Source organism: Phoxinus phoxinus (assembly GCF_949152265.1).
Source record: "Phoxinus phoxinus genome assembly, chromosome: 16".
Taxonomy (NCBI): Eukaryota; Metazoa; Chordata; class Actinopteri; order Cypriniformes; family Leuciscidae; genus Phoxinus; species Phoxinus phoxinus.
The window spans coordinates 6,203,800-6,223,078 of record NC_136891.1 but is presented as its reverse complement, the minus strand read 5'-3'; the positions used below and the strand labels follow the sequence as shown (position 1 = coordinate 6,223,078).

General features: G+C 36.6%; 1 protein-coding gene across 2 annotated transcripts in view; it reads right to left on the bottom strand.

Annotated features, from left to right (window-relative positions):
- Window positions 1-19,279, bottom strand: part of efr3bb (EFR3 homolog Bb) — a 37,892-nt gene that overhangs the window by 3,108 nt on the left and 15,505 nt on the right. For both annotated transcript variants that reach the window (XM_079584482.1, XM_079584481.1), the window contains exons 3-23: window positions 15,600-15,676; window positions 13,317-13,444; window positions 13,050-13,200; window positions 11,495-11,616; window positions 10,865-11,014; window positions 7,669-7,803; window positions 7,262-7,340; window positions 6,692-6,827; window positions 5,652-5,810; window positions 5,448-5,559; window positions 5,061-5,112; window positions 4,492-4,664; window positions 3,547-3,622; window positions 3,263-3,424; window positions 2,265-2,396; window positions 2,079-2,146; window positions 1,407-1,534; window positions 900-991; window positions 493-541; window positions 236-342; window positions 76-125 (exon numbers count right to left, since the gene is read on the bottom strand). In XM_079584482.1, coding sequence (XP_079440608.1) covers window positions 76-125; window positions 236-342; window positions 493-541; window positions 900-991; window positions 1,407-1,534; window positions 2,079-2,146; window positions 2,265-2,396; window positions 3,263-3,424; window positions 3,547-3,622; window positions 4,492-4,664; window positions 5,061-5,112; window positions 5,448-5,559; window positions 5,652-5,810; window positions 6,692-6,827; window positions 7,262-7,340; window positions 7,669-7,803; window positions 10,865-11,014; window positions 11,495-11,616; window positions 13,050-13,200; window positions 13,317-13,444; window positions 15,600-15,676 — 2,338 coding nt within the window. The remainder of the gene's footprint in view (window positions 1-75; window positions 126-235; window positions 343-492; window positions 542-899; window positions 992-1,406; window positions 1,535-2,078; window positions 2,147-2,264; window positions 2,397-3,262; window positions 3,425-3,546; window positions 3,623-4,491; window positions 4,665-5,060; window positions 5,113-5,447; window positions 5,560-5,651; window positions 5,811-6,691; window positions 6,828-7,261; window positions 7,341-7,668; window positions 7,804-10,864; window positions 11,015-11,494; window positions 11,617-13,049; window positions 13,201-13,316; window positions 13,445-15,599; window positions 15,677-19,279) is intronic.

The window sequence follows — 19,279 nt, the reverse complement described above, 5'->3', positions numbered from 1 at the left end:
GCAGGAAAGAGCGAAAAAGATAAGGATATTTATCACCGCAAACATCTTTACCAGAGACGGCTTGCTGCAACCTACCTGATCGTGATTTCAAAGATTTGATTAAGTTTGCTCTGCAGCATTGAAGCCTGGGAGGAAACAGAAGAACGAGTATTAGCCCTGAATTACAATATTGAGCTGATCAGTGTGAGAGAAGACAACAGTGGAATACATTTTCATGAAATTATAGTTAACTCACTCGGGCACCACAGTGGGCAGCTATTTCCTCAAAGGGGGCCTTCTGGAACTTCTCAACCACCTGTCTCCTGCGTTCCTTCTCCTGTTCCTCCACGCCTACACTGTCCACTGGAGAATACACACATATACACACTTTAGCACTGTTCAGCTAATTGAGAAGTTAAAGCAATAATCATACAAACAATTACATCATGCAGGTTCTGGAAATATCTGCAGAGACAATTTAGAGAAAGTTCAATTCTCATTAAATCAACCCACCGATGGCGTTTTTCAGTGTTTCAAAAGTGATTTCTTCAGCTGGTGTTCTCTGTAGGAAAAGAAAACATACATCAGAGCAATGCTGTCCCCAGAAGTCAGCTATATCTGACTATCTATGAACAAGGTAGAGCTATATTAAATATATAAACTATATAATATATATATATATTATATACATATTTATTCTAAAAATGCTAAATCTTTTTAGGTTAGGATTAGTCTAATTATTTTCACAATATTAAAAACAAAACACATTTTTGTATGTCTTGTTAAATGTATCTAGGTAAACCTGTTTTGCCTTGATTTGCTATTCATGTGAATGCCAAATTTCTGAAAATGTCATCAATAAAAAACTTTAACCAGTAAAAAAAAAAAGTTTTATAAATTTGCCTGTAAGTTTCACTTACCTCCTCTTTCTCCGGACTGTTTCTGGACTCTACCTCCGCCTGGATAGATATTGTTTCTCCAACACTCCTTCTCTTTGACAGCCGGTCTTCATCTAAGGGAAGAGCGTGGAATTAATCAACAGTTTACTCAAACAATATCTGTCAGTCAGCTAATAATAAGCAGACATAACTTTAGGCTAACACTAATCAGAATAAAGCTAATCAGTTCATTTGCAATGCAAATGCCTTGATTGCATTGGCTATAGCCTGAGTAGCCGCTTATCAACAATAAGAATTACATTGTTTTCTTAAAAACAATATGAACGGCACACACAGTGCATTTAGAGTGTGCCATGTGACGTGTTTCGAAGAATTAAAGAATATTTAGCAGGAAAAAATTAAGAGCAGGTTTTCCATTGGGATTTGATTGGTACACAATGATAGTTTGTACACAATAAGACATTTATAAAGAAAAATGTATACATTTTTTAAATTAAATGATGTGGCACAAAATACTGGTTTTTGCACCTGTAAACTGTGGGACATAAGGTGTAGCTAGTCGTTCAGTGTTGTAGCCACTTCCTCCAAGAACCTCAGTGATCTTGACCTGTTGGAACAACACCTCTCCTTCAAGCTTCTCCAGTGTCTTAGGAATCCTGGGAAATCAACAGAGTACAAGGAAATCATAATTTAGAATATATAATTTACATTATTATTGTATTTTGATCAAATTAATTAATTAAAATATGCATAAGATTTTTACAATTTAAAATAACTTCCTATCTAAATAAATACATGAAGACTTCAGATGCAAAGCCTCTATGTGCCATCTGAAATTTTCTTCTAGAATGGTAATTTTGATCAAGCTTTTATGTTTATGTTCAGTTATTTCACTTTAATGGCAATGAAAATGACCTATTCATTGTCATTAAAGTGAAATGACTGAACCTGAATGTATGAGCTTGATAAAAATACTAATTTTAGAAGAAAATTCACTTAGCATCTGAAGTCTTCATATATAAAAAAAATACTATAGTATATTCAGTCACAGAATCATTCAAATCATTTGTTGCTCAAGAAACATGTATTTTATTTTGATCAATGTTGAAAACAATTATTCTGCTTAATATTCTAGTGGAAACCGCAATCCTCGCTGAATAATATAGAACATTGTATAAAACATTAAACAGTCTGTCTTACGTTGGGTTTTCGATGAAGACATCCTCAGGTAACAGGTAAGGAATTTCTTTTTGTCTCATTCCAATCACCTGCAAAAAGGTTAATACATTTTATGAATCTAAAATTGTTATGCAGTAGATCTGATAAAAAGTAACTGGTAGTGACTACAGATCAGGCGGTTGTGCTCAGCATCTATATAGCACTGACCTCATGAACGTGTTGGCAGAATGCTGGGACGGTGGTGAGCTGACTGATGAGATTGAGGTAAGCAGAGGACAGGGCATGAACAGCACAGCGGTTATACACCGGTAACGCCTCCTCATTGCTTAGTGCCAAGTCCTGGATGGAAAGCAACACAGGAAGATGAGAAGAAACACTGAAACCAAAGTCTTCATGAATTCCTTGTTAAACCACGTACAGTAGGTCATGATGAAACCAAAAACTACATTTTGAACATTCAAAAACACATAAAAAGACTGATGTTGAATTTCTAATTTAAAGACAGTTTGAGTTTCAAATAAATGAAAAAATGATCTAGGTTTATAATAAAAATTTGATAATGAATAGAACCACAAGATATTTCATACTCTGTGTAAAAGAGCTGACAAAGATGAATAGTTTAGTTTAGTTCTTTGTGTGTTTATGTGTGGTTTGATGGACTCGCATGTAAACTATAGTAGGGTAATAGAGACCATTGCAAATATAGTTTTTTTTTTTTTTTTTTTTTCAGCACAAGAAAGGAACTAATGTTGATTTTCCATGACTTTACAAAAGATGAAAAAATAAATAAAGAGAGATTACGGCAGCCAGAAGAGAGAGATATCAAATTTACAACTAAGGTAACGCAAATTCAGGCCAGTACAGTAGGGGGCACAACAGGAACATATCTTACAGCAGCTACTGTATATAACAACTCATAACTTTAACAACTCACAGCCTTGTTGGATTTGGTGACCCTGACCCTGTATGTGTGCAGTTTTTTTGTATTTTATTTTTTATTAAGGACCATGTACAATTTCCAACATAAATGTTACCATTTGATGCATGTCAATACATGCATGCATGTTCAAATCAGACAAAAATACTTTCTAAGATTTGAGACTGTAAATTTTGAATGCATACATCTTCTAAATGTGCATTTTGTCATTGTTTGGAGCAAACATATTCATAGTAAAAGTCATAAAACTGTAAGAGTGTAAACACACCTGTAGAGCGAGCGCCACGCGGATAAGGTCCACCACCACTTCTTCGTTGGCCAGCTCCATGCTGATGAGGGCCAGGAGTGAGTAGAGCTTCTCAAAGTGAGGCTGCACGCTGCTCTGTTCCTTACTGCACAGGTAGATGTGTCTGTAGAGATGCTGCGCATGCTAAAAACAGAGATATCAACACAACATCAGCCCTTCGGACAGACATGCATTCTCTGATGCAGAACCACTGATAATAACAACGGGGAGATGGGAGATAAGTGATGGATAGAGGAATGCTGTACCTTCTTCATGAAGAGGTTGTCTTGACGTGAGCACTTGTCCACTTTGAGCTTGAGCACAGAGATATCAGAGATGATACTGCATGGGGACAAAGTGACACATGAAACCACAGGAAAAACTAGTAAAACCTGCATGAAAAGCCAGTTTTAATGCATTTACCTGTAATGTGACATTTTTCAAATTTGAAACTGAATATTCAATTGAAAGGTGCAAGTAATTATTGTTATAAATTTTTACATACATTTTATTTTATTAATTACAATTGCACTGATGAACTGTGCACAATAGGACATTTATTATTTAAGTAAATAGGGTCCATTTAGATTTCATGCTCTCTTAAAGTGTTCGCAGATGGAAGCTGACCAGTAGAGTCCCATAGTTCTTCAGCATATATTACCATTCAAAAGTATGGGGTCAAAGTAAGATTATTTTTAATAAATTACTTTTATTCAGCAAGGATGAATGGTTGGTTAAAGGATGGTTAAAGTGATCAAAAGTGATGGTAAAGACATTTATAATGTTACAATAGATTTCTTTTTTAAATAAATGCTGTTGGTTTAAACCAGCTATTTATCAAAGAATCCAGATACAATTTTGTTCGTAAAATATTAAGCAGCACAACTGTTTTTCAAAATTGATAATAATAAGAAATGTTTCCTGAACATCAAATCAGCATGTTATGTGACCCTGAAGACTGGAGTAATGATGCTGAAAATTCAGCTTTGCCATCACAGGAATAAATTACATTTTAAAATGTATTCAAATAAAAAAAACAGTAATTTAAACTGTGATAATATTTCACAATATTACTGTTTTACTATATTTTGATCAAATAAATGCAGCCTTGGTGAGCATAAGGCACTTTTTTTTTTAAACATAAACTTTTGAACAGTAGTGTATACACCATGATAAGAACACCTAGACCTAAATCCAATAAACACACTAACCTGATGGTGGAGAACTTGGGGAGGTTATCATGGCGATCGATGAGGCTGACCAGAATTTCCAGCACCAGCAGCCGAATTTCTGCATCCTCCAGCAGAGCAAATGACAGCAATGGGTCCAGAAAGGAGTTGGGCAGAGCTGTCAGCATGTTAGTCGTCTGAAAACCACATGTGACCTGGACAGTGAAGAAAAAAAGAGAAACATTACCTTTGCAGCATCAAATCTTTGCTATGATGTAGTTCTCTTTCATGAGGCATCAATATGGAAGTGAAATAATGCCTAATGTTTTTTAAATTATAAAAAAGCCTGTTGAAGGTGAATATGGATTATTTAATTTTTATTAATGAAAATGTGTTTGAAATGTTTTGAATTTAAATATTCACATCTTAAATATACAAACATGTTGAATTTCAGCCCATAAAAATGCAAGCCCTACAAATACAATGCATTAAAATGCAAGCATGGTTAATGCAATACATATTTTTTCAAGTAGTGCAATTCAACAGGCTTTTTTTATTTCAAAAACATTTGGCATTATTTTACTTCCATACATCAAGCGGGTAGACTTTACCTGTCTCAAGGACTTCAACAGCATGACTTGGATCATTCGGTTTCCTTCAGGCCTGCAGTACAGACACAAGAAATGATGTTCACCTCAAAAAATGTACAAAGTGAAGACATTCAAGATTTCAAATAAAATAGTAATTCTGTTTGAATTGGTTCTTTTTAGAAAATTCAGACAATCTGATTTGCAAAGACTTTTGCCAAACAACAATTACCAATTTTTTTTAAAAAACATTAAAAAACTTAAATGCAATGGTATGAAAATAAAGAAAACATATGTCTATTAAATGTAATCTCTCATAAATGCTTTTATCTACCACAATAATGTTTAATAATATTATTTGTGGGATTTTCTTAGTAAAAAAAAACAGTATGTAGTGTCTGCAGTGCTCACCCTGAGCCTGTAGAGGGTAGTGTGAAATGCATGCCTGGAATAGGGATCTTTCCCATGATGAACAGCATCACTTCCGAGCGCTGATACGTGGGTAACGTGTTTGCAAATGAGCCTTATTTCAAAAGACACAGACCACAGTAATAAAAAATAAAGAAACTTAAAGAAGACCGTGAAATATCTGTCGTATTATGCTCACAAACACACCGATAGTCCTGATGACGGCTTCCTGTAGCTGTCTCTCCTCGTGCTCCTTGATGATCTTGGTGCCGATGTTGGTGCAGTCGTAGGATCCCGTGAGTTCATAGTCCACACTGAGCCTCAGTTGCCGGAGCAGCGTGTTGAACACCTCCAGCACTGTGGGGCCTAAAATAAGCAACAAACACACATACACACATTAATATGCAGCCACTTTTTTAACATGAGCCATCTGCAGCTAAGCAGTGTAGACTAAATCAGTACAACTAGAGACTTCAGTGTCCAATTTTTTAACAAATAGTTGTTTTTAACCCACTCTTTTTAATAATCAAAACAATATGCAAAGCAATTATAAGTTTCTGGGTGGTAAGAACAGTTTCAAAAAACGTAATATTTGACAAAAAACTCAGTAGTGCTATCAAACATTTTTGTTGCAATTCTTTTTGATGATGCTAGTAGTGATGCAAAAAGTATACTTTTTAATATGATATAATATACAATTATATTATATATATACTTTTTTAAATATATAAATCACCTCTGAGTGATAAAGCAAATTAATAAAAAAACTTTTTTTTAACCAGGTCATTTAAATCTCCAAAATGTCCAAAGAACCTGATTCACTAAAATGAATGGGATGAAATTATTCAATGTTAGTTTAGAGCTGCAGGTGGCGCCGCCCCCTTGGGTCAGCAGCAGTGCTGCCAGAAGAAGTGTGACAGGGCTTTCACACGGGACACTAGGTGTGAGAGCTGTCTTGACGTCAGAGAGAAGAGTCTGGCTATGAAATGTATATTATTGGCTGAAATCTAGATTGGGTCAGATGCAATGTTACACTTCTCTTCTCCCAGAGGAGCAGCTTAACGTCTGGGGGAGAGTGACCCAGATACTGAGCACAGGCATGAAATGTGTGATATATGTTATAGCTTGAGGAAAAATATTCAGAAGACACCAGTCTGTTCCTGTGCTTTATACTGGCTACACTACTTAAAGTTTAGTATAATAATGACCGTGATTCATTTTAACCGGCATTGTAAATCCACACCCACCAACAGAGCCACTGGAAGCGATGGCAGCCGCCTCCAGAAGGACCTCCACTATCCCAGCACGCACTGTGGCTGAGCTCTTACTGTTGGCATCTAAATGGCCCAAGAGCTGCTGGATGACCAGATGAGAATGCTGAGACTGGAGAGATGGAAAGAAAGAGAGACAAAGAAGAGAGATTTAAATGACCAGGTTAAAAATCTTTATTAAAAATGTAATTAAATGTAAATATGATTTAATAAGAATAATCGTTGCATCACTAATAATCAAAACTAAACAGAATTGGATAACATTAATATAAAGTAAAAACATTCACATTGAGTGTGTGATGCCAGTTTCTGATATTCTTGGTGATTAAAAGTTTTTAATATCTTAAGTGAATTGTTCAGCACCCAAAGAATAAAATATATTATTATTATAACCTTATATATATATATGTGTGTGTGTGTGTGTAATTTCTGTACCACTATAATATAATATGTATAATATAATATGATAGATCTGCTGTACATAAATTATAAAAAAAGTTTCTTATTAAAGTTTAGATTCTTTTCTCAATTAAGGACTGAACTCACCTGAATGGAGTACATGATGATCTTAAAGCAGCGCACAGCAAATGTTTTGCCTTCCCACAGAGAGTGATTATCAAGATGCCTGCGGTGAGAGAACCGAGAGAGCTTGAGCTAGAGAAATGAAGCCAGAAGCGACTGAAAAATGAGATTCACACCACCCGAAGTGAGATTAATTATGAACTCATAAATAATCCAGAACTTAGATGAGTTTTAAATACTCTTGTGTTACTCTTAATCAATATGGCAACATTAAGAGACTGGAATTATTAAGCAAATTTACTAAATCCAAACTGGGAAATAATGTAAGAATACAACTATACCTTAAAAACTAAAAGAAATACCAGCATAAATGAAAAAATATATATTTCATAACCTCTTCTGACAGGCGTGATATGTGGCGGATCTCTTACATAAGCACAGGGGTGACTGCGTTCTTGATGTTGCCATAGGCGGCACGGCCCAGCAGTTCCCGAAAGCAGCGCTCCGTCAGCTCGGCTGGGCTTTCTTTCTCCTTCTCACTGGCCTGCAGCGGAGAGGGAGAGCGACTGCACAGAAACAGAAGCTTTTACTTTTCAGTTCTTCTCAACTGAGAATTGAAAAAGAGCTTGGGCTGAATAAAAGAAACTACTGACATATCAAATCACCAAATGAGTGTTTAAAAGTGAAAAGATCACCAGTAACAACATTCAATAAGACAGCAGGCATAAAGCGGAAATTAAATAATTTTCAGCAGTGCACTTCTAATATTAGTCAATGATTCTTGCATTAAAAACCTCATAATTTAGACATTTTCTCTGACTGTTTTTGAAACTGTCATTTTAAGACTAACGTAAAATGACCTCTATTATTGGCTAATCTCCAGTTAGCCATATTCATGATACACAAGTTTTATTATCATACATAATTTGCTTCTGAAGTTCTAAAGTAAAATATTAAATTTGTAAAAAAATAAAGGGCTTTGTTTTATACAAGAAAACAAGACAAAATAGAGATTAGGAAAATGTTTTTGTGTAATTTATAAGCATGAAAATCTCAATAAAAATACAATATAATTAATATATATATATATATATATTTAAATATATTAATATATTGTATTATTAATATATATATATATATATATATATATATATATATATATTAATAATACAATATATTAATATATTTAAATTACAATATTAGAACTATATACATTCAACATTTAAAAAAAAACATCTACTATTGGAATTTCTTTATAAAACCATTGCCTATGAACATAAAAAGCAGGACAGTTCAGTAAAATATGCTATATGCCGCAGCTATAGAGTCACATGAGTTATATTAAGTCATCATCATAAATGTTTTTCTTCCCAAGTAAATTTATCTTCAGTATGTTCTGATGTTGTTGTGTTTTTAATAGAAAATAGAGATTAAGAAAATGCCCTAAAAGTCTGACGATATGTCATAAATGAAGGAATACGTCCTGTGAGAGCTTCACTGTCTGTGTCAGAAAAAGAGCGTTGGGTCTCACAGGGTTCGTCTCATCATTAATTAATCACACTGTTCCTCTGCCCTCACACACCCTGCTGTCAGTCAGTCTGCTGCTCTGCTCACGGTCCCTCGGTTATATAACCGCATGACGACTGACGAAATCTGCAGAAACTCTTCTCACTTCAGCTAAATGCCTCTCGCCACACATCCAGAAGGATGCTGAACTGTTTAGTTCACCAGAAACAAACACTGTGTTTTAGTCCACTGCTGTGGCTGCTGTTCTGCCTATCTGAAATGTGCACGTCTGACAGGATGAGTTAATTATCAGCTGCCCTTTACATCAAACGGCAATTAGCAGATACCAAACAGCAGAAAGGGGTAATTAAAGTCTCTTCCTGCGGTGTAATTATGGCTGCATAGGGGGCACATCAACAAAGACTGGTCTTTGATGATTATAATGGCAACGATTTAGTTTGACCTCTCACAACATTTGGTGCGGTGTAGCTTTAGGTCAATTATGGTTTCAAACGCCACAACTTTACATATCAATACAAAATTGAAATGATATACAGGTGTGAAAATAATTTACAAAAGACTCTGAAACCCCTAATTCAAGTTATATTAAATTATGTTCTTTTGAACTTCCTACTCAGCAAAGAATCTTTAAAAAGTATTATATTGTCCACAAAAAATACATTTCATTGATGGATACTTTCAACATTGATGAGAATAAATATTTCTTGAGCACCAAATCAGCATATTAGAACGATTTCTGAAGGATCATGTGACAGGCTGGAGTAATAATGCTGAAAATGTAGCTTTGCCATCACAGGAATGAAGAATTACAATATATATTTACAAATTTTAAATTGTAATAATATTTCAATATTGTTTTACTGTATTTTTGAACAAATAAATGCAGCCTTGGTGAGCTCAAAGCCTTCTTTCAAAGAAATTAAAAAATCTCAATGTTCTGAACTTTTGAATGATAGTATAGGTATTTCTACATGCCATGGTTATACAAAATATAAATAATTGTTGAATTACCAGCAAAAAAACGATATTGTTGTGATATATATGCTGCTACTGAGATTCTGTATGAAAGTACTAATACAATGAGTGGTCATACCGGCCATCCCTACTCATATAGTCACATATATGATTTTTTATTTTTTTTTATCATTGCAAAATAAATTGATACTACCATATAATGAAACTGTATAATATTTTTTTAACTATCTACAAATATTTGAGTTTAATATTTGACAGAAATGAAAATTGAAAGCAGAGCAATTCATTAAAATATGATTAGCGTAACAGTCCAAGAAAACTATAGATTTACAGGATCACTGCAGCTATGCTGACATAATTGTGACCTCAGTCCTAGGTTGTTCCTAGCTTGTTCTCCTTTTTTGTTGTTTCCCTCCACCCAACCACTTGGCTCAGAGTTAAGTCAGCAGGGACAAACTTAACAGGAGTTCTTTTTAGATGCCTTGTAGACACCTGACTGTAGGTGCAAAGACAGGAAGATGCTGCTTCTCACCCACACAGAATGGCAGTTTGCATGAAATGGTCCTAGAAATGGATGGGACTTAATGGCTGAACCTATCTGGATAATAGGTGATTACTGAATAAGACGTTTGAAAGATACTTTTATATAGATTTGTTATGAACCCAGTGTCAAATTTGTGGTTTGCTTAGTTTTTCCCTGTTTGTTTTGCAGGATGGAGTTTGGGTGAGTGACGTCATCATGACTGAGGAGTGACACCTGTGCTAGTGCTGACCCCGGCAATTTGAGCAGTTCCCTTCAGTTGTGATGGCGCTCCCCTCTTCGTGCCGTTTTTGCTCCCTTTTCAGTTGTTTGTTTTGTTTTGTTTAGTTTCATCTTTTCCTAATTTATTCCTCTTACTTTAATAAATGTCAGTCCTTTTTGATCATTATCCAATGTGTTGTCTCCTTGCCGGCCGTGACAGATAACATTGCTGGATTTCCAATTGTGTGATATGTAATTAGTAAATTTAATTTTGCGGCTCAATGGAGGATTCAGCTTTGAGAGCTGCCAAGTGTCCCTTGAGGAAGAAAAGTTTATATCCCATAGAAGTCAATTATAAACTAGTTAAAGCCCAACACTCTCACCTCTCTGTGCCTTCACCAGACTGCAGATTGAAGAGCAGCGAGGGGACGATCTTGTCCATGTGCTGAGGGTCCCAGATGTTCGCCTGCAACTCATCGTTTACTGTCTTCCTCACTACTCCCTGCAGACCTTTAATGCCAGCCATTCGGATTCTGAGATGAGGAAGTACTCAGTTAGTTTGGAAAAACGTGTGTATGCACCTTTTTTTTAACGTGGAAATAAGAAGTTTTCAGTGAATGTGCAAGACTTCTGATTCATTAGCATTAGCTCTCTGGTAAATAACTATAATAACAAAGTGCAGTAAATGGTAAAAATATTTGTGCGACAAAACAGTGTTTATGAGTATGATAATAAATTAAACTAATATGAATACCAATTTGAAATATAAAGCAGCATAACAGACTGTTTTTGCATAGGTAAAATAACTGGAGACCTCAAGCATTCAACTTACAAATAGTAATGCTCTTATGTTAAAAATAAGGTGTATAGTGTGTACAGTATATAGTTATATTCTATTAAATGTTCTATCTATCTATCTATCTATCTATCTATCTATCTATCTATCTATCTATCTATCTATCTATCTATCTATCTATCTATCTATCTATCGTCAGTCAGACGTGTTCTCTCACTTGGTGCGGATGTCAGGGTCCTCAAAGCTGGAATGGCACATCTCGCTAAACCGCGACACGAAGAAATCATAACTGCGATGATACGAGGGAGTGTCCTCCTCGATGTTAGCGAACTTCACAAACTGGAAAACAAGAGCAATTCAATGAAAACAAATTAATTCATTACATAACCAGGAAAACCAAAGTCAAATCAGGTTAAAAACCCATTTCCTTGAAAAGACTGCAAATGCTGCTCTAACCAGGACCAGCTAGTGGGTGATTATAAGACAGTATTAACAAAGATTAAATGTTAATTTAATATTTTGTCCAACATTAACCCCGGACGACCTCGTCATCATTACTGAACAATAAAAGCTTTTCTGACACCTACAACCAAGAATAATAAATTACGGTGAACAGACTTCACCTGCATGGAAGTAAATTACACTATTTTAAGGTTAGGACAGGATCATTAGTTCATGCTCATTCAAATACTTAGATGTTGTTAAATGTTAATGTTATTAAACCATGTATAATATATTATATTCACATTCACATATTTGCATTTATATTCATACGAGCATTAACTACAAATCTGTAACATACTAAGTCTTACTTGGTGTTTCAGATTAAAAAAAGAAACCCAATCTATCATTTGACAGGTTTTAGGTTATTTTTAGATTTAGCTATTTTGGGTCAAGATCACTGAGGCCATGAAAAAAAGAAAAAGAAAAAAAAAGCCTTATTATAGAAATGGTAGAGAACTGATGGATGAGACCCTGTCACTTAGATTAATTAATGACTCATTTCAAACTAGCGCCTGCATACTAAATCTCTTATTAATGAATAATTGCATAAACTCTAGACCTACATTTCCTTCTTATTATTATGTGATGTGGCCTTTGCAGAACCCAAATGACCCTTCAGAGAACAGAAGTGGGTGCAGTTCTGACTAACGTATCTCTTTCCTAAAGCATTTCCGGATAAATAAGGTCATTGTGAAACGCCACTGAGAATTAAATCAGTTTAAAAAGGGCCTTTTATATGCGACTGATATCTGCAGTGTGCAGTAGCTACGGTGGTTCTGGGTGATACAGAATAAAATAAAATGGGTTAGTCACATTGAGTTTAAGCTCTGCATTTTATATTGTATGTGGGTGCATGTTCAATGCCACAGATTGCTCATTTTGATCTATAATAGAGTCTGATTTTATTTACATTTCTTTATTGCCTTTAGATGGATGCATTGCAGTGTGTGTGGCTCATCTGCAATGTTTATCAGCAAACATACGTATAAATATTGTATATACCGGTAGTACATTCTACATACTACATATTTTATATATTATGTACATGGAGTCCTAAATACAGAACATTAAAAGGGACATATTACACACATTTACAGAATGTTACATAAAGTGGTAATTTAGAGTTTAGGAATTTTCTTTACTATCCCAGTCATTTGTGATTACTGGATAAGGATTTTGTGGAAATTGCACTCATGAAGAGTAAGTGACTGAAGTTCAGTGCTGTACCCTTTGTGTCAGTGAACTACCATACAACAGTGTGTACGTACTGAATTTGTTCCCAGGATTTGCAGGTTGGGCTTGTCAGCCTCCAGGAGTTTTCGCACCATCTTCAGGAAACTCTCCACAAACAGGTTGATACTCTGACAGTGGCAGGCCATTAGCAGCTGGTCGAGGGCTTCCATCGCAATACACACGTACCTGACGAGACAAAAAACACACACTGAATACAGGCAGGAGGAACAGGAGAAAGTAGAAGAGTTGTATTATAAAATACAAGTTGGGATGTCTCAGATCAGGCTTATAAATGTCAGTACCCATAACGGTGTCTAGCCACATCACGGGACAGTCTCTCAGACAGGTACGCCCCGATCCGATCCAACTTCTCTGGAGCTGATAGGGCGTAAAAAGTCAGCTTCTCCATGTTAGCCTTTACCAACCCATCCTACAGACACAAACACACACACAGCATCAATAACCACTACAGACCTGGAATAAGGTAATAATTAAATATCCAGTTTTGTTTCAACCTTTAATCTTGATCATTAGGGTATATATTTTACTTTTTTTTTTTAAATCTATTCCTGTGATTGCATTTAGCAGCATTATTTATTAGTCTTTTTTTTTAAATGAAAAGGGAAAATGAGCATGCATAAATAAACATTCAATAGGCGGATCTTTTGTGACGTCATTGTTTATGTTTGTCGCGTTGCATCATGGGAATCGTGTGGCAGGAAACACCGCTAGATACCTGTAATTTGATTGTTTTGCACGTTTGGAGGAGGATTTAGAGAATAGGATGGTTCACTCTTGCTGTGTGGTCGATTGTACGGCTCGTTGGGGGCCTGATAAAAGTTTTTTCGAATTCCCTCCGAAAAGGATCTCACGAAAAACGAAAGAAATGAAATGGTTGTGTGTGTGCAATTAGGCGATTGAACCTGGATGCTCCGAAGAAAGGCTGGATTCCTGCAGCTTCTGATCGAGTTTGTGAGGCTCATTTTGTTCATGGTAAGTCTTAGTGACTATGTATTTATAGAAGATTGAATAAAAAAATAAAATAAAACAGTCAAATCAACCGAGTCATATGTTTTCGCGTTCTGATTCAGGTGTATTTTAGCACGATCACTGCTTTCTGTTTGGCAGAAAAGATCGGCCTCACTTTGAGAAACAAAATAATCATAGGCCTCCAGACTTTTGAAAGCCTTTAATCTTCCATGAGTGAAGGGTCCAGGGGTTTCTATTCAATACGAATAAATGTCTCCCCAGCAGATTGGTGGCCAAGACACGGGCGAGTCGGATCAACGTTTTTTGTCATCCCAGATCTCATATGGGCTTTGAATAACTTCGATTTTGTCACCAACAATTTTGAGCTTCTCTCCAAACCTCCTCCGGTCTTCAGATGTTAAAGTGCTTATATATTGTGGATTTCGCCCGCTAACTCTCTTGAAAGTGCTCGTCGCGTCTTTACAGCCCGCCATACTGTTTGTTTTGTTGCCACACAACCACTCGCGCATGCGTACAAAGATGTCAACAAAGATCCTCCTATACAGACTCAATATAGAAAAAAAAACTCTAATATCAGCCAGTAATTAATATGGTACCATTATATTGCGTATCCCTACATGGGAAGCATATTTGCATATAGACAGAAATTATGCAAGAACACAATTTAACACATATTCAAATAAATACATAAATAATTGCACAAACTTATCACAAAAGAAGACCTACAGATTCTGCATAGCAATGGGAACATTGCTCACAGTCACAGCAGGTGACCTAAGGTAGCGACAGTAATTGTCTTGAAATGAAGATGCTTTGGTGGCTATGATGGTGCTTTGGTGGCGATGAATTTAGAAACGCAGCTTTTCTAAAATTGTTTTAGTGAGTTGACAGTCTGTTAGAAGTCATCAGCTCACTTAACTCACCTACCCATTGGTTCCCCTACTCATTTGCATTGCTGATATAAATATGAAATATTAAAGCTAAAACATTGTAGATAACCTTGTAAATGACCTAACTGACTAGTTGAGTCAAACACTTAATCCAAACATTAGGGAGAAAAAATTATTTAGCAAATGTTACTAGTGGTAGTTGTTCGGTAGCTGGAAGACCATTATTGTAATGCTCACCCCTGCTGGTTTTAACCCACATTGAACACAGCTAATTTGCTGAGCTACTGCAGCACATAGGCTCACAAAAATGAACCGAATGAGACATTTCAGATATCTCAGCAAATAACATAAAATGGTGTTGAACTGCCTCAGCAAAGACAGCGAGTGGATCCGCTCCTGGCTCGTGTCCTCGGACACCTGCTTAGGTAATTGCCTCTGACACACTAATTGCCTCTTACACACTTTATTTTAAGTGGTCTCGGAATGCAAGCATCTGCCAAGAGCATCAATGCAATTGTAAATAGGTGGTTTGAGAGGCGAACAAGGGCTGTTTGACTGTAAATAGACTCGCGATTGAGATAGTGTAAATGACCATGTAAAAGGATGGAGCTGAGAGAGAGAGAGAGAGAGAGAGAGAGAGAGAGAGAGAGAGAGAGAGAGAGAGAGAGAGAGAGAGAGAGAGAGAGAGAGAGAGAGAGTCCTCACCTCTGGGTCTTCGGGGAAGATGTTGTCCACCAGTCTCTTGTAGCGTGGCCTCAGCGCCCCACAACAACCACACACCCCTGCAGAGAGAGAGAGAGAGAGAGAGAGAGAGAGAGAGAGAGAGAGAGAGAGAGAGGCAGAGAGAGAGAGAGAGAGAGAGAGAGAGAGAGAGAGAGAGAGAGAGAGAGAGAGAGAGAGAGAGAGAGAGAAATGTGGTTAAGGATTCATTTCTGTAAGAAAAGTGCCATTGATTTTAGGAAGACAGCTGATTTGCGCCCACAAATGGCCTCATAAAAAGGGTTCTGGGTTGTCATCAACACCACAGAAAGCGATTTCAAGAAGACATTGACAAAATATCATATTCCTCACAAGCACTGGTTTTGTTAGGCCCACATGGAAGTACGCAACCTGCTTGCTGTCATCTTAAAACATACAACATTTCTTCAAATGTAAGAGAAGCCTTTTTAAATCGCTATTGACCAAAATTTTAGACAATACTTTAATATATTTTTGCTCCAATATCCACTTTTTTCCACACATTTTCCAGGCTATGACCTTGGATCATTAGCCTAGCGAGACAACATCAGGGGAAAAAATAACAACAGGACATCAAGCTATTAGTGGACCAAGGATGCAAACTTCAATTACTGAGGACGTGTACACATGGCGGTGTGTGGGCTTCTTCCTGTAGGTCAGAAATCTATCAAACACAGACAACCTTGAGGAAAATCATGCAACATATAACACATCGTCTGACATTGGATGCTAATATGCAGAGAGAAAATCTGCAATCCGATTGGCCCATGCATCTCAGCAGTGATGAGTCACACGTGTCCTACTGAACAGCGTGTCGGCAAAACAATGAACTTCTGGAGGCAAGCATAACTTGCATGAAGTGTTTTCTTCCACACTGCTAACCGGTAAGATAAAATCCCTTTTTTGGAAAAAGCAAACAAACAGATTTCATGGAGATCTGGCTCATGTTGAGAAAAGAAAGACCTTAATCTCAGAACGACGTCAGTGAGGGGAAAATCTTCCGATCTGTGAATGGTCTTTCTGATCTGTTCCACTAAAATGAATGTTTGAGAAAAAAAAAAAGGGCCAAGGCGTCTCTATTTTTAGCCTTTGCTCTATTTTGACTTCAAAGAAAAGCTTTAGCCTGCTGCTCAACTCATCTATTGCCTTCAAATGTCCCCATTTAAGTTGAACCCATTTATGTGTTAAATCCTCATGTTGTTCCAAATGTAAATGACTTCCTTTGTCCGTAAAGCACAAAAGGAGAAATAGAATATTCAAGCTGCTTTTCTGCATACAATGAAAGGTAAATAGTAATTATTCGCTTAAAATAGCTCTTGTAAATAGCGTATAAAAATGTTTTGCAATCATGCAACTGTTTACAACACACAGGACAACACAGTGGGCATCACAAAGTCAATCCTCGACATTTTTGAAATCTAAAAGCAAACAAGTCATCTAAAAGGAATGCAATTTCAAAGCGGCAACAGAGGCGAAGATTGGGGAAGATTGTTTGAAAATAATGACTAACATTTTGATCCGTTTTCTGAAACAAAGCTATTCTATGGCTTCAGAAGACCGAATATATTGCATATAGACCAAATATATTTTTTTCAGGATTCTCTGATAAATAGAAAGTTCATAAGAACAACATTATTTGAAATAGAAATCTTTTGTAACATTACATATGTGTTCAGTGTCAGTTTTGATCAATTTAATGCATTCTAGCTGAATAAAAAAATATTTTAAAAAACAACATACTGAACTTTTTGACCAGTGTGAATAGTGTGCATTTTCATTAAATAAAGTCAAAATTTTTATTCCAAACACAGTTTCAAGAGACTTGTGAACTACCGGTAATTGCATGATACGTTTATGAAACTTTTTAGTCCTTTTTGGAGCTTGAAAGCCCATCACCTTTCATTTTATGTAATAGAGAAACTTTGAGATTCTGCTAAACACCTGTTTGGAAAGACATCAAGGTGAGTAAATGACAAAATTTCCACAGTTGGCTTGACTACTCTTTTAAGGTTTGTAGGTTTTATGATAATGGGTTTGGAGGCTGATAGCTGCTGCCACGTGAGTAAAGACGAGCTGCTGCACTGCGCCGTGACTCTAAACCCACATGAACAGACAGAGATGGCACCACACTGACAGCCACCCTCTCACAAACAGCTGTGTTTCACACTTGTGTCTCTCTCCCACTCATTAAATCTCCATACAGACATAGAGAGACAGTCTTTAAAGCAGAAAACTTTATTTATGCATCTTTTATTATTCATTGTCTGCTGATAAGCTGCAGCTGGTTTGGCAAAGCAGAAGTAGTGTTACCTGTCATGCCAGTGAAGCCTAAGAACAAACTTTAACCTTTGTCATGATAGGCACTGGCCTCTTGCTTGGCTAGTCAAGACTGAGGCTGCTCTGTTTTCACTGAAACATGCCACATCCACCACATGCCTCAGCTCAACGTCATAAGCAAAACACCACCGACACACACATGCCACATATGAGTATAAATATACATGAAAACACAGCTGGCTCTTCCGAAAACAATCCACAGTTTACACTTCTGTGTATATTGCAAGTTTTCACCCACAACATCACAAATGTGATAAAAAACTAATAAGGGAAAGTGTGTATTTTTGTAAATGCACTGCTGTGAATGATATTTCATGATTAAAAACCAATCAAGGCTTGGTTTTCTGCAGTTGGGCCAGTATAGTTATAATTTTGAGTTCTGAGCTCAGTTCTTGTAATCAACGTGTTGGATGCAGGAGAAATGGGCAGGAATAAAAATATGAGCGGCGACTTTGTCGAGAGCCAAATTGTTATGGCAAGGGGTTGCATGGTCCAATGAGTCCCGGTTTCTTTTACATCACATGGATGGCGAAGTACGTGTGCGCCATTTTCCTGGTTAAGTAATGGCACCTGGATGCACTGTGGAGGACAAGATGCTCTTGACAATGCTCTGCTGGGAACACTGGGTCCCGCCATTCATGTGGACGTAAATTTGACAAGTGCTACCTACCTAAACATTGTTGCAGACTGCGTACACCCCTTAATGGCGTTCTCTGGTAGAAGTAGCCTCTTTCAGCAGAATAATGAACCCTGCCACACTTTTGAGTAGAAGTAGCCTCTTTCAGCAGAATAATGAACCCTGCCACACTTTTGAGGAACATGATGAAGAGTTTAAGGTGTTGCCCTGGCCTCCAAATTCCCCAGATCTCAATCCAATTGAGCATCTGTGGTATGTGCTGGACCAACAAAAAAAGATCCACAATGTCGCCACCTCACAACCTACAGGACTTGAAGGATCTGTGCTCAGTTGCATAAAGCACCTTAAGTGTTAATTTCCCTTAAGAATGCCCTTAAGTTTCACTTAAACTTAAGGGTGTTGCAAAAATAACTGCTAAGTGTTGCTTAAGGGTTTCTTAAGGGAAATAAGTATTATTATTATTCTTAGGGTGTATGAGGTTTTACCTAAAGTATCTATTTTCTCTTAAGTAATCCCTTAAAAACCGTTAAGTGTTGCATAAAGCCCCTTTTAACTGTAATTTTCCTAAGTATAACATAAGGTTTGGAAAACTTCACCTTACGTGTTACACGGAGCGAGTAGGTTCAATCCAAGTCTTCTAACGAGACACGATCGGCGCTTTATATGATAAACA